Below are 16,228 nucleotides of genomic sequence, written 5' to 3'. Positions count from 1 at the left end.
ACTCCCTGGATACCCTCCATCTGAACAGCCTCCCTCATGAGAGAGAAAGCTGGTAGGTACCACTGACTACCTCTCTGATCTGCGCTGAAAACCCTACTGGACAAGAGAGGATACTGATACCTGAGTCTGGATGGTCAGGTCCCATCTTACCTATCCACACCAACTAGGACAGGTCCTGCTGACAACGCTGACATTACTCCTTCATAGGAGAGCAGAAGACTCACACATCTTTTATATTTTTAAAATTGTCTTTTTTTATTTTTGAAATTACAATTCTATCATTTCCCCCTTTCCTCCCTCCAGTGTCTCCTGTATATTACCATTCTTTTCTCTCTTTCAAATTCATGGCCTCTTTTTCCATTAATTGTTGCTACAGACATATATATATATTCCTAAATATAACCAGCTCTGTCTACATAACGTTACTTTGTATTTTGTTCTCAGGGCTGACCATTTGGTATTGGATAACCAATTAGTGTGCTTTTCCCGGGGCACATCTTCCGTTTTAATTCTTTTGAGTAAAAAGTTTTGGAGGATTCCGTTTAAAAGCTAATCACAAGCTTTAGCCACTGTTCAGCCTCAATCACTGGCCTTACTGGATGCCTGGGATCATAGAAAACACTTTAAAATGAGCAGATTCCACCTACCAGTTGGTGAACACTTGGAGTTACAGCTGCTTCAGAGAGTGAAGCAGAAGATCAGGAGTTTAGATACTGCCTAATCAACATAGCAAGAATGTCCTATGCCCAGGTGACATAAGTCCCCTGGGGATGCCTGGCCACTGGCCAGTTGAGTGTGAAGAAAAAGAGCTTCTAGCACAAAGGACTCCTTAGATATTTTTATTGTTTTGCTTTCATTTTTCAGACAGGGTCTGATGTAGTCCAGGTTGGCTTTGAACTTGCTATATACCAAGGATGACTCTGAACTCCTGGCCATTCATCTGGTCCTAATATTGCAAGTTTTCAAAAATTTTGTCTCTAGCAATATTTCTGAGTAGTTTCTGAGCTTTGGTTCCTTCCTATACATATACATGTATAGGTTGTATGTATACATTTTGAATACTAGTTATGGGTCTGTCTTTACCTCTCACCTGGGTTCTACTCAGGCAATCAGGAAAGACATCTATGGAACTGACTCACCCAAGGCCAGGAAACAGAACCTTGGTCCTGCATGGACTTAGGACCTTCTTTTCTTCCTTCCTTTCTCTCTCTCTCTCTCTCTCTCTCTCTCTCTCTCTCTTTCTTTCTTTCTTTCTTTCTTTCTTGGTTTGTTTATTATGTACAGTGTTCTGTCTGCACGCCAGAAGAGGGCTCCAAGATCACATTACAGATGGTTGTGAGCCACCATGTGGTTGCTGGGAGTTGAACTCAGGACCTCTGGAAGCCCAGTCAGTGCGTTAAACCTCTGAGCCACCTCTCCAGCCCTCTTAGGCTGTTTCTAACATGCCTGGCCTGCTTCTTCCTCTGCAGACACTACAGAATGTTCTTGTACTCTCTCCACCCACTCCTATTCTTGCTCTGAGGGAGAGTCCCCCTCACTGCCTACCACCACAAGGCGTTTATCACAGAAAGGCCATCCTTCTCAGAGGTGTGTGCTCTTTTCCAAATACCTAAAGAAGCCCCCTTTCTAGTATTGGTTCACCTAGAGGATGTATTAGGGGACCTGCTAACCCTGATAGAACAGCAGTAGGGCTGGGGAGATGGCTCAGTGGTTCATAGCAGTTGGTACTTTTTTTTTTTTTTTTTTTTTGAGACAAAGTTTCTGTCTTAGAGTTTCTGTGTGTGGCACTGGCTGTGCTGGAATGTGCTCTGTAGACCAGACTAACCTGGAACTCACAGAGATTTGCCTGCCTCTACCTCTCATGTGCTGGGATTAAAGGCATGCAACCACCACTGCACTGCAACAGTTGCTACAGTTGTAGAGTAGCTGGGTTTGAGACCCAGTATCCACATCTCCCAAACTAGTTCCAGGGGATCAACAACCCTCTTCTGATCTTCTTGGGCACTAGGCATGCACAGTACACTTGCATACATGCATGCAAATATTCGTGCACAATAAAATTGAAATACATAAAACTTTAAACAATAGCAATAGGGGAAATGAATGCAGGACTTCAAGCCTACTCATATATCCACAGAGCTATGCATTCTTCAGTGGCCTGTGTCCATGGCTCATTTTCACTGTCAACTTGACTAGATTAGGAATGGCCTATGAGATGTACCTTTGAGAGAGTCTCTGCTTCTTCCTGATTGCAGATACAATGTGACCAGCACCTCCCTCTGATCCCACTGTTCTTTCTCCCATGCTTCCTCCACAGTGGTGGACTACACCTTTAAACTGTGAGCTAAAATAAACTCTTTCTTCCTTAAATTGTCCTGTGAGGTATTTCATCAGAGAAATGAGATCACTAATACACAACCACTACTACTTGTTTGACATGCAAAACTCTGGCTTTTCCGTTGGGTAGACTCTAATGTTGGATGATTGATCGAGGCAATGGCTGCTGCCTCTTCATTCCGGGGAGAGAGGCGTGTTGTTTTCCTGATGTGGGTCTGAGAAGGAGAGTTAAAGGGTTGGAAATTCTTCCTCTGTGGGCAGCCCCAGGGCAGCCATCAGATCCTAAGTTTATGCATGGAGAGCAAAGCCCCATGTGGCACTGACAAAGCCACAGAGGTATGGTCTTCTAACCATACTAATCATATGACTGGCCTGCAGTTTTCTTTGCCTTGGATTTGGACGGTCACTTTATCTGCACACACAGCACATGGGAAGGGCTGGTACAAATGTGAGGTCTGGGCAGGGGAGCTGGCCTAAGCCCATTACTGCAGCAGGTTGGCCCCAGGAGGTGGAGGTGAGTCACACAGCCTGCAAGAGGAAATGACAATTGGCTAAATTTAAAATCTTTGCCTGATGCATTTATAAAGTCGCTTTGCTAGTTTCCTGGGGAAAATTTACCCAATACAGAAAAATGACAGTGATCTAAATAGAGATTCATTGAGCCTAGAGAATAATTATTAATCTTATTTATTTATTTATTTATTATAAACCTGTGGCTTTCAGATAGAGTTGTTCGGGTGGATAAGCAAGGGAAACCTGGCAGAAAGGATCAAATGCAAAATACTTGGAGCAGACCAAACTTCACAGGCTGCTCAAAGGAAGCATGCAGTCCATTCAGAAAAGGGTTTAGTTATCTTTTCCTCAGTAATCTCAATACCATGCCCCACTGAAGAGTTACCCGGGACATTTAGAACATCTGTTTTTACCTGGATCAAGACAGACAATCAAAGTATCACTATTTGAATTTAATGTAGAGAAGTCCAAATTCTACTCTCAGACTCTGTTTTGAAAGTGACATATTGAAGTATTTCACATGATAGAAAATGTTGGACACAAATTAACATTTCTAACCAAAGAGCTGTCAACCAATGAGAAAAGCTCTACCCTAGATGTTAGCATGAGTGGATCTGTGTCACAAAACTCCTAAAAACAGCTGCTAAGAAGATCCTATACCAGAGTTAATGTACAAGGGGTCAGACTGGAACTTCTGTAGCTGCCCTTGTGAGAAAGGCTTACCATTGACCTGACTCCTGGACCTGGATTCTTTGATTATGCGTGCTAGTCTAACAAGTCAATGAAGGTTTGCTAGCTATGCACGGTTGAGAATATCTGTAATCCTAGCGCTCGGCAGACTGAGGCAGGAGAACTTCAAGACCCAACTGGGCTACGTTAGCATGTTACAGGCCTTCTAGTTTAGATAACAAGATGCTGCCTAAAAAAGAGTAAAGTAGGATTTCTGTCATTTTTTTTCATACTTTATAAATGGAGTCACACAGTATGATCCTGGTGTAGGTAACCTTCCAAAGTTTGATCCTGCCTCTGGTTCCTAGAACCTGCTTCCCTTTATAGGATCTGGATCCAGTGATATCCCTGGGGTGTAAAGGAATCACCCTGGTCACAAAAACCATGGGCTTGCAGGCACATCTGGTGTTTCCATTCTTCGATGAAGAATACCTCATACTCATCGTGAGCTGACAGATGGCAGACCAGAAAAACGAGGGCAGCTTTGAGATACTCATAGCCGGGAGTAAGATCGGCCCTAGTCCCCAGATAGAGGAACTGAATCCTGTCCCCTTCTTTCATGGAGCTTCAAAGTGGGTAATGCCTGAATTACCTTGAGCCCCCTGAATCTCAGGTGATAGGTGACTGCAGAACTGGGAACAGACAAACATTTGTGGCTGCATGCATCAGCATTTTGGATGGGTGCTGTGGGGGGAGGGTTGGGGACACGATAGCTTCTTACCCTTACTCACAGAAAGCTGCCTGCCTTTGCCTCCTGAGAGCTGGGATTTAAGGTGTACACCACCATGCCTGGCCATCAGCAGTATTTTTATTGCTGAGCTGCGTTGCCCTGAATGTACTTTAATTGTTCAACTTCCCACCTGTTGGCAGTCGTCAGGCTGAGTAAAAGTGCTTTGAACATTCAAGTGCAAGTCTTCGAGTGGACATATGTTTTCATTTCTTTTGGATAAATATGTAGGTGTAGGATTGTTGGGTTTTAGGGGAACGGATGCTTAATTTATAAGAGGCTTCCAATCTGCTCTCCAAAGTGGCTGTACCATTTAGAGCTACCGCCTAGAGATGTGTGAGGCCCCATGTTGCCTCGACTCCTCACTGACACTTAACATTGCAAATCTGTAATGTGGACCAATGTAAAGCTATGCAGCAGTATCTCGTTACAGATATAATGAGAAATTTTGCAATGACTAAGGCGCTGAGTACCTATTCGGTGTTTACTTTTAATTTCTTACCAAGTAAAATAATGAGGTTATTTGCCGTCTATTTTTTTGAACTGAGTAGTTATGTTTCAGATAGATGTTTTACAGATATTTTTACCCAGTCTGGGGCTTCTCTATTTAGTTTCCATTTCAGTCACTTTTGCAGGCCCAGAGTTTGCTTGTTGTTGTTTGTTTGTTTGTTTGTTTTCCAGACAGGGTTTCTCTGCATATCCCTAACTGTCTTGGAATTCACTCTGTAGACCAGGCTGACCTAGACCCAGAGATTCTCCTACCTCTGTCTCCCGAGCTGAGATTAAAGGCTCATGCCACCGCTGCCCTGCTTGCCCAGAAATTTTGTCTTTATTAAATAATCCACATTATCTGTTTTCCTTTATTGCTGCTCTCTTGCCTTGAGCATGGCCTTGGCACTTTCCTTGGTAGAAGTTGGCATCTTCTGAGGGTTCTGTGGTGTTCTAACTGAGAATTGCTCCCACGGGGGTTCTATATTTGAATGCTTGGTTCCCATTGGGTGGAATTCTTTGGGAAGAAAGAGGAGGTGTGGCCTTTTTAGAGGAGGCGTGTCCCTGACTCGGGTTATCTGCAGAGCTCCTTTTCTCTGGGTCAAATATGAGTTCCCAGCTACTCTCCAGCCCCTGGTCTGCCTGCTGCCATGCTCCCACCATTTTTGGTCATGGACTCAAGCCCTCTGGAACCGTGAGGCACAAACTAAAAGCTCTCTTTTATAAGTTGCCTTTATCATGGTGTTTTGTCATGGCAACATAAAAATGATTAAGATAGACTCCCTCACCCACTTCCCATCTCCAAGGTCATGACCTGATGGCCGGTAACTTGAGAACTGTTATTGTCTCGTGTATTTGGTTAAGTTTTTAAAAAGTTGTTCTAGATAAGAGAAAAGTAACAGAAAGTCTCCTTTATTCTTTTCATATACTTATTTGTATGTTTTGCAGCACAGGGGGTGGAACCTAGGTCCCTACACATGCTATATATGGTTGTTGCACACCAAGTTAAACTGTCCATCCATCTTCATTTTTTATTATTTATTTTAGGGGCTAGAGATATGTATGGTTCAGCACTTAAGGGCCTTTGTTGCTCTTATTTAAAAAAAACAAAAACAAAAACAAAAACAAAAAACCCCGACAACCCTAGATTCAGTTCCCAGGGCCCACATGGTGACTTACAGACATTTGTGACTCCAGTTTTAGGCAACCTGATACCATCTTCTCACCTCTGAAGGCACCAGGCATGCATGTAGCTCACATACATACATACATACATACATACGTACATACATACAGGCAAAACACACACACAAAATAAAAATAATAAATCTAAAAATAAATTTATTTTTCCTTAACATTTTATTTTAAAAAGTGTGTGTGTGTGTGTGAGAGAGAGAGAGAGAGAGAGAGAGAGAGAGAGAGAGAGAGAGAGAGTGTTTAGGTCCCTTCAGAGCCCAGAAGAAGGCATCAGATCTCCTGGAACTGGAATTACAGACCATTTTGAGCTACTGACTTGGGTGTTGGGAACTTAATTGTGATCCTCTGGTGGAGCAGCAGGTGCTCTTGACCTCTGAGTCATCTCTATAGGCCCTAAGTTTTTTTTTTAAAGATTTACTTATTTATTTTATGTATATAAATACATTGTAGCTGTCTTCAGACACACCAGAAGAGGGCGTCAGATCCCATTACAGATGATTGTGATAACTGGGTTCTGAGAATTGAACTCAGGACTTCTGAAAGAGCAACCAGTGCGCTTGACCTCTGAGCCATCTCTATAGGCCCTAATTTATTTTTAATTTGTAATTTTTATTTATACATACGTGTGTATGTCTGTGTGTGGATATGCCATGTCTGTGTGAGTGCCCTCAGAGACCAGATGGTGTGTCCAAATCTGGTGCTAAAGTTATAGGCAGCTGTAAGCTACCCAGTGTGAATGCAGAGAACCAAACTTAGGTTCTCTGAGAAAACACTCATAACCTCTGAATTCGAGAGCATATGCACTCGAGAATGTGTGCGCATGTGCGCACACACTCACACACACTTTTTAGATTTATGCTTTTTGAGATAAGGTCTCATGTAGCCCAGGCTGTCCTTAAACTCACTACGTAACTAAGAATAATGAAGAACTTCTGATCCTCCTTTCTGTCTCCTAAGTGCTGGGATAAATAATATGTGCCACTCCTGGTTTTTACAGTGTTGGAGATTAAACAGAAGGTCTTGTGCATGCTAGGCAAGCACTCTGTTAACTGAACTACACCGTCTGCCCAACTATTATTTTTTAAACAAAACAACTTTACTGTCAATGGTTTGCATGCCACAACATTGTGTTCATTTCCAACAACCAGCTTCCTAGGATATAGATAGCTAGGTTATTGGTGTGCCTGTCAGTCTGTCCTTAGGTTATTGGACTGCCTGTCTGTCTGTCTTTAGGTTATTGGATTGCCTGTCAATCTGTCCTTAGGTTATTGGATTGCCTGTCAATCTGTCCTTAAGTTATTGGACTGTCTGTCTGTCTGTCCTTAGGTTATTGGACTGCCTGTCTGTCTGTCCTTAGGTTATTGGTGTGCCTGTCAATCTGTCCTTTGCTTATTCTCCTCAGTGTTTCCAGGATGCCTCTCCCTTGGATTGTGGCTTGGTGCACTCTGTAAAATTGGGCCTTTCCTTTGGGTGTTTTAAGGAGTTTTAATTTATATCTTATCTCTATCTGTTTGCTTATTATATGTCTTGGTGCAACATTTCCTGGTTTATTTGCCTTGATGCTTGTGAAATTCCTCGGTTATCACATTGTTCTTCCAGTTTCTTATGTCAAATAAACACCTTGCTCTTTGTGGTGATATGTGAATGGCTCCAGTTTGATCTGGTCGGTTGGGCCGTGGGAGTTCAGTACAAGTCAGCAGCCCCATGGATTTTACTTATTAGTTAGCTAGAAAGTATCTTGCCCCTTGTTGCCCTTGTGGCAACCAGGAGAGGGGATAAAATAAGGTACAAAAGGGAATCTTGTTGTCCCTTCAGGGGAAACCAGTACTGTGCCTTCATGAACATTTTGGGGTACTCTGTCTTCCTAGTAAGGCAGAAGCTACCTTGGAATGATCTGAAGCCATTTCAGAAGGTTCTGGACAGCTGTACACTCAAGGACACAAGGACATCAGTGAGTGCCCACCCCACAGGCCCAGGCACTGGTCCACGGGTTAGGACTGTGGTTTTTGGTAAGCCTGTTCAACAGAGACATCATCATTCCTGAGCTTACTCCTGTTCTGGCATTGCTTGTCTTTTGCTCTCACTGTGAGAGATCAGGCTCCCACCAACTACCAAGGCAACACCAGATTTCACAACGGTGTTAGCATTGGATTGATGACCTCCACCTCATGATCCCTCTGTAGGTACTAATACAACTGAACTCCAGGTGGAGCGTTCTCCTATGCTCCACGACATACTGAGATAAAAGTGGAAGAGAGACAAACCTAATGTATACCTGACAGGCTTGGCCAGCCCACCAGAGGAACAGATTCCACTAGAGAACACTGTGCACGTGTTAATCAGGGTTTTGTCCCTGCAACAAATAATTGAGGCAACATGAAAGAGAAAACCTTTTTTTTCACTTATTTTACTGTAGTGGGGATTACACTTCATACCAAAAATATTAGCATTGGATATGGTTGCCTTACAACCCTCTCTGCTCAGCCATGTATCAGGGACAACCCAGAGGAAGGAGGTTCAGTTCACACTCTCCCACAGCTAGAGGTTATATACCGACAGGCTTATCTTTTCCAAATTTCTTTGGGTCAGTGTTTTTTCATAGCAATTGAGGATTGCTCCCATACACAATGTTCTAAACTTATAGAACACCTGGGTTCAGTCCCTACCCCACCCCAGACCGCCTACACACACACACACACACACACACACACCAATACAATATTGCAGTGGTATTTCTCAGGCTTACAGTTCTGAGAGGCAAAGTATCTGAAGGGAGTGCAGAGGTACCCCTTCACCAATCTCCACCGACATTTCCACAGCCTCTGTATTTTTTGAGGACTTCTTGATTCTGAAGGTTCTCCATCTCCAAAACAAAACTAAAGGAGTTGTCAGTCATCCCTGCGACCCTGAGGAAAGGGAACATGTCCTGTCCACTGTTGAGCCCACCTCCTGCCCGGACTAGTGACAACGCCAACCTAACCTAAACGACCAAACACAATTCAAAGAATCCTGTGGGTTATACAGAGGAGTCAGATGTCACCACCTAGAGGGCACAACACAGGCTGCACAGGACCTGGGAGAGCCAGAATTCAGATCCAAGAGATGGAGGAGATTCCAACTTTTGCGTAAATAAATGGTCTTTTAAGTTAGAAGTTGACCCAAGTTTCAACTGGCTTTAGCCAAGTAATCAAGCACCTGCCCCAGTCTCCAGGAGAATGCGTCTGGGCAACTGTCAGCTCCGACTTTGCCCTCCGCGACGCTCCCCCCACTTCACACACACACACACACACACACACACACACACACACACACACACACACACACACACACACACACACACACCCGCTGCTGCACTCTACGCCTGCGCGCAGGCTCTCCCTCCGCAGCCACAGCCGAGCCAGCTACCCAAACGCAGCCTTCCGTTGCCATGGAGCTGCGCGCCCAAACTACGCAGCCTCAGACCCACGGTGGCTGGGGGGCAGTCGGGCCGTTAAGAAGCCATCGTCAAGAGGCTAAGGAACTGATCCTGCGGGCCTAGTGCTGAGGAACCGTCGCCGAGGATCTGTTTTTGGGGGGCGATCTTGTTGCGGGAACACTGTCTAGGGGTCATTTGTGAGGAGCTGTTGCTAAAGGACCACCACCGAGGAGCCGTTCCTGAGGGGGTTTGACAACAGTCCAGTCCATTCCTGGGGGACCTTTGCTGAAGTCTCATCGCTGAGGGACATCACTGGACTGGCCAGAAAGGTGGGTACTGGTGACGTTCTGCCGTGGGGCTGCACTGAGGATGCGCTGAAAGCGGGTGGCTTCTCTGTGTGGACACGTGGCCGTGAGTCACGTGATTACCACAGCCTAGGAAGCGGCAGAATCAATCTTGCTCACAAGCCAGGCATCAGTCTGGTGCAAGCTGAGTCACATCCCGCTGTTCCAGCCTGGCTTTAAATACAGAACCCTTCGTTGTCAGTGGATAAGCCTCCTTGGCTTGATTTTCCATAAAATGAGTCCTTCATCTGGGTCAAGATGCTTAGCGAAATACTCCCTGAATGAATGTCTGCTGTGTGCCAAGGACCAAGCTAAGTAATGAGAGGACTGTTCAGGTACTCACTGATGGATATTCTCTTCAGACACATGGTGCCTAACTAATTGTGCACAATTTAAGGGTTGATTATCGAGCAATTATCAAAAGCCCTCCCAAGCCAATAAATAGAATCTTATCTTCACCCGTAACATAGTACCCTCCTTTCTTGGTCAACTATGAACAAACCCATTATACCCACTTCTACTTGTGTGTAACCACACACCTTTGCTTATCTTAGATTAGAAATTTATTCTTGAACAGCAGTTTTTGTTAATAGGTTGACTAGTTTTTGAGACAGGGTTTCTGTGTGGCCCTAACTATCCCGAAACTTCCTCTGTAGACCAAACTTAAACTTCCTCTGACCTCAAACTCAGAGATCCACCTACCTCTGCCTCTCGAGTGCTGGCATTAAAAGGCCTTTGCCACCACACCCAGCTTGAAGCCCTCCCTGTTTTTTAAAACAAATAAGACAAACTTCAAGACTGACAGAATATATTTCTGTTATGTAAAGAATACAAGTTGGGGTACTTCGTTATGGCAACTTGGAAAACTACTGTGACAAGTGACAGTTTCTGCAGCCCTCTCTAAGAAGAGGGTCATCCTCTCAGAGGAAAAGTTAGAGCAGGCAGTAAAGTGGCCCCAGAGACACCCAACATGCCAGTCCTTCTAACCAGTAAAAACATGACGTTCCATAGCTAAGAGGAACTGAGGTGATTCATCAGCTTCCTTTGAGATGGAAGAAGTATCTTGGGTCTTCTCAGTGGAAGAGGGAGTCAGGAGAGCGACCATCAAAGGCTATGGTAGGACTGGCTCAGCTGACACTGCAGCTTTGAACACATTAAATGAAGGCAGGTGCCAGGGCTTGAAGCCAGCTCTAGACAGAAAGTGAAAAGCAAAGAAAGTAGACACATCCCCCTTGGCTTCCAAGAAGGTGCACACAGCCCTGCTCTTACAGAATGACCTACTCCTAATTTATAAGGATGAGCCTCAAGGTGCTTCAAGACTGAAAAAAAAAAGAGAGAGAGAGAGAAAGACAAATCCAGGGTTATACCATGTGTAGTTTACTGCCAGATGTTGGGGGACAGGAGCTTATAAGTGTGGGCTTGAATGGCAGCAGTCCGGATGAACCCAAGTGTAGGTCAAAAAGTTTGGGTCAAAATGAAGAGTGTATTTGTGGAGTAGAGCAAAGAGTCAAACTTGCTGGGTGGTGATGGACACAGCAAAACCCTGTCTCAAAACCAAAGCAAACTCACTCTTTCTGTGACGTGCCTATTTATCTTAAAATAATATCTGTAGTGACAATTTTGGGAGTTTTGGTTTCTTTAAAAAAAAAAACACAGAAATATTTAAGAATATATTTTTGTCTTAATCCCAGGTGTGGGGTACAGGGTTGCTTCAGACTGTCCACCACAGCTGACTATGATTTGCCTCGTGCTCTAGCAGGAGTGTGATTTTGCCAGATGCAGATGGTTTCTGTGAGTGTGTGAGTGTTTGGAATTCTGAGGCCATTTCAGAGGTATATATAAATGCTAGAGTCCTGCTAGGTGGTTTATTGTTGTTGGGTTGTTGGTTGGTTATTGGCTGCTGTTGGTTGTGGTTTGTTAAGCAAGCCTACACAAAGAAGAAACAACAAGAAATTAGATATCCTGACATGAAGATCAAATTTGGCCCAAGGAACTCCACGCCCCTAATCAGCAGGAAGTAGTGTAACGGTAGCATCATCCCCTTTCCAACCCCAGACTATATTCAGGGATCTCTTTCCTTTCCCCTCTCTCCTCTTTCTCTCCTATCTAGTGTTAGGGGGTGGAGAAGGGTGGAGAAAAGAACCCACAAAGTAGCCAAAGACTGGCTACAAATATCAAAGCTGAACAGAGTGGCATATTATTGTAACCCCCGGCTTTCAGGGGGTTGAGACAGGAGGATTGTGGATTCAGGACTATATTGAGATGCTGTCAAAAAAGGGAAGGTTCAACTGGGAAGTCAGGGACGTCTCTGAGGCGGAGTCTGGATATCGAGTTTCACATAAGATGCCAATGATCTCATCGATGCATGCTTTGCTGAGAGAAAATAAATCAGCCAGGGCTATCTGGAGAACATCCTAAGTACTGCTCAAGATGGGAGTGCTTGTGTCCAGCTGGTTCCACACGTACCTGCGGACACCGTGGCTCTACACTCCTGAGACTCAGGTGCCTGGCCTCTGGAGTAGGGTTCTCAATCTTCCTAACTCGGTGACCCTTTAATACAGTTCCTCATGCTGCGGTGACCCACAACCACAAAATTATTTTTGTTGCTACTTTATACTTATAACCATAATTTTGCTACCATCATAAACCATAATGTAAATATCTGATATGCAACCACCCAAAGGGCTGAGACCCACAGGGTTGAGAACTACTGTTCTAGAATAAGATAAATTTGTGCTGTTTTAAGCCACCAAATATGTGGTAATTTATTTAAAAAATAATAGGAAAAGCAAACAGTTTGTTCTTTTTTTTTTTTTTTTTCCTGTAGAATGCTTAGCTCCTAATGTCGAACTCCCAAGCTCCAGCTCTTCAGTTCTCATTCTGCTGTGGAGCCTTTTACTGTTCTGTGTCCTCTCCAATGCCTGCTAGATCTTCATGTCCTTGTGCTCCAAAGTCTGGCGACCATGTATTGACAGGTCACTAGCTTTGGTTTGCAGTTCCCTTATTTCAGATCATGTTGAAAACTTTTCTTTCTTCTCTCTCTCTCTCTCTCTCTCTCTCTCTCTCTCTCTCTCTCTTTTTTCCCTTTGGTTTTTTTGAGATAGGGTTTCTCTGTGTAGCCTTGGCTGTCCTGGAACTCGATCGATCTGTAGACCAGGCTGGCCTCGAACTCAGAGATCCCCCTGTCCCTGCCTCCCTAGGGCTGGGATTAAAGGCATGCACTATCATCACCCTGCTCAACTTTTCTTAAGTTATAATCATGAGATAGTTTATCATTCAATTGAGGGCTCCATTAAATAACACTCGGAGAATAGCTGTACAGCCAGGGATGCTGGCAAACCGAATATTGGCTCCTGCGTGTGTTGGCTGAATGCCCCTTATTATAAAGCTCCTGGTAATGAGGCTTCTGCCTGATGGTAACCCTTTTAAGCTATGGGTTGTGGTTATCCTCTGCCCCATAGATTTGCTCCACGTCTCTTTAGGGTATCACCTATCGGAAATTTTAAATTCAAATACAGGTGAGTCTACCAGCATTTTCTCTCATACCTAATAGGTTTGGTGTCTTATTTAGGAACCTTGACGTCATAACTCGTCTTGGCCACTGCCACTTGGTTGGTGGTTTCACTTTTCAGAAATGAGCTCTTAATCTGCATGGAGCTGATTTTCCAGGAAAGGGTCCAGCTTCTTAACATGCCCACTAAATATACCCGCTCTACTGGTGACCCATCAGATTTTGTACTAAGTGGCATCCGTCCTTAGCAACCAGTTTCTAGGCCTGTTTCTTTGTGCCTGGTACCATTGTAACTTTGTAACTTTAGAATAAATACCAGCAGGACAGGACACTCCCCTCCCCCCTCATTCTCCTTCAATACTATTGTTCTTTGTTCTTCCACATATATTTTAAATTTCATTGGGCAAGCTTCTAATTTATTTTCCTCAAGGGGATACACATAGGCACCTACACATGTTCAGACTCTTGCTGAGACTTGGATGCAGTTTAGAGAATTTAAAATTGACTTACTGACTGTGGGACATCTCCAGTGTCTGAACCTGAGTCTGTTCCTTTGCTTGCTCTCGTTTTTCCTCCTTTTGCAATTTTTTTCTTTTAGAAAAATCCAGAATCACAAAAATAAGAAGAGGCTGGAGATATGGTCGAACTATTAAAAGCAGTCGTGCCTCTTGCAAAGAACTGAAGTTTAATTCCTGGTGCCAATTTGAGGCCATTTACAACCACCTGTAACTCTAGTTGCAGGAAATCTGAAACCCTCGTTGGCTCTTTCTAGTATACACATGCGCGCGCGCACACACACATACACACACACACACACACACACACACACAGGAGAAGGATAATATGAAGCCTAGATTCCAACCACCTTTCATCAGCAAGATCAGTGCTGTTTTATTTCTCTTCCAGCTGTTCCAACTGGGCTGACACATTGTGAAGATAACCAGGCATACCTTCATCTCTCTCTGAAAACGTCAGTACATACCTCTGTACTTTTTTTTGTTTGTTTGGTTTGGTTTGGCTTTGGTTTTTTATTTTTTTATTTTTCGAGACAGGGTTTCTCTGTGTAGCCCTGGCTGTCCTGGAACTCACTCTGTAGACCAGGCTGGCCTCGAACTCAAAAATCCGCCTGCCTCTGCCTCCTAAGTGCTGGGATTAAAGGCGTGCGCCACCACCGCCCGGCACCTCTGTACTTTTAGCCAACTCCCAAAGCCATTTAAACTCCGACAAAATCAATAGTAATTTCTTCATAAAATCCAACACCTGTTGCCAATTTTCAGTAACCATCCCAAGAAGCTTATTTAGGGTTGTCCGCTTGAATCAAGAGCCAAACACAATCCTCACAGGACATGCGGCTGGTTTGCCTTTGAAGGCTGTGATCTGAGAGGCATCTCCACCTCTCCTCTCACTCTGCAACAATTATTCACTGAAGAAATTGGGTCATTTGATCCTTTTAGTACTTGTTAAATCTTTGTATATGTGACAACATGTGTGGTTAGAAAACAACTTGTGGGGGTCAGTTGTCTCCTACCAAGCGGGTCCTGGGGACTGAACTTAAGATTGTCAGGGTTGGTAGCAAGCACCCTTACCTTCTGAACCATCTCAGCAGCCCAGACCATATATATTAGGTGAGAGTGAACAGACAGGTTTACTCCCCATTTCTGCATCTTGTTTACAACATGTATCAAACAGCCTTGACCTTTTGCAAGTTTGTAGTTTTACCTTGTTCATATTTAGGGCCTCTGTCTTCTGGATACAAAGTTTTGCCAATGTCTCCTCTGTGAGCATTTTTTCTTAGTCTCTAGCTTATCCACTTTCTTAATGGATATTAATATAAGAGAAATCATTAATTTTTTGTACTTTTGAGTTTTATTGTGTAGCCCATTGTACTCTCCAATGTCTCTCTTCCTCTGCTTCCTGATTACTGGTACATGTCTCTGCATCCTTAGGTTATTAGAAACTTTAAAGTTTTAAAAAATATAACCTTGTTGATGTATATTTTATAATACTGTTTTACAGCTAATTTCTGTCTCCCAGTATGGAAGAACCTACTGTCCAGTTTTCTGATGAGGACCTTGTGGACAACTTTCCTACCATGGATGATGGTAATAGAGGCCTTTTCCCAGCACAGACTGTTTCAGAACAGGGAAGACAGTGTGTTTCTTGGCTACCCTTTATTTCAGGGAAAGTACATCTTCTAAATTAATTTCTCAAACGGAATTCTGCTATTGTTTTTAGTTGAAAAATAATAAATAATGGCTGAGACTTTGAATGTGGCAGTTCGTATTTTTCTAGTTTCCATCATTAGTAAACCGATGCCAGTTTAAATCTTAATCCTTTGAATGTGGCCTATTTTTCCCTTTCTGGAATGTTTTAGAATTTCCTTTAAAATTTTCTGATGTTCCAAAGTTTTATGAGATGTCTTTGATTTGACATCCCTTCCAGCCTACAGACTTGACCCCCTGACCATGTTTTCTGGGTCTATAAAAACCTCTGTCCCTGCTCCTCCCTGACCCAACTCCTCCCTGACCCTGTTCCTCCCTGACCCTGCTTCTTCCTAATCCTGTTCCTCCTTGACCCTGCTCCACCCTGACCCTGACCCTGCTCCACCCTGACCCTGACCCTGACCCTGCTCCTCTCTGACCCTGCTCCTCCCTGACCCCACCTTTTTTCCTCCTGGGTTTGTATGTCCCTCTCACCCAGTTGCCTCTTGCTCATCCTCCTTGTGGTGTAGGCTCTAGACTTTTGCATTTTCTTTTCAGTAATTTTCACAGCCATACAATAAGGATATGGAGATAAACCCATAATTCTCCATGTTTTTTTTTAAGTCTACAGGGATTTTTCAAGACAATGTTATTTTTAAAAAGGTTTTTGGTTTTTTTTTTTTTTTTTTTTAATAGGGGTTAGAAAGATGTCTCAAAGACTTGCTGTACTTACTGCTGTTGCAGAGGACCCAGGTTCAGTTCTCA

The 16,228-nt window shown here is 43.7% G+C and overlaps 1 protein-coding gene across 14 annotated transcripts in view; it reads left to right on the top strand.

Moving 5' to 3' along the window:
- Positions 1-16,228, top strand: part of Cfap74 (cilia and flagella associated protein 74) — a 71,434-nt gene that overhangs the window by 338 nt on the left and 54,868 nt on the right. For 3 of the 14 annotated variants that reach the window (XR_013110279.1, XR_013110280.1, XM_076933595.1), the window contains exons 1-3: positions 9,345-9,736; positions 14,169-14,232; positions 15,279-15,364. Coding sequence is in view for 10 of the 14 variants with exons in the window: in XM_076933595.1 (XP_076789710.1) it covers positions 15,298-15,364 (67 nt within the window). In the remaining 4 variants the exon portion in view is untranslated. Of the gene's footprint in view, positions 1-9,344; positions 9,737-14,168; positions 14,233-15,278; positions 15,365-16,228 lie in introns of those variants that run through there. The other 11 variants (XM_076933588.1, XM_076933589.1, XM_076933590.1 and 8 more) reach the window with 6 other exon arrangements.

The sequence above is a fragment of the Arvicanthis niloticus genome, chromosome 5, assembly GCF_011762505.2.
Source record: "Arvicanthis niloticus isolate mArvNil1 chromosome 5, mArvNil1.pat.X, whole genome shotgun sequence".
Taxonomy (NCBI): domain Eukaryota; kingdom Metazoa; phylum Chordata; class Mammalia; order Rodentia; family Muridae; genus Arvicanthis; species Arvicanthis niloticus.
This window is presented reverse-complemented; position numbering and strand designations above follow the sequence as displayed.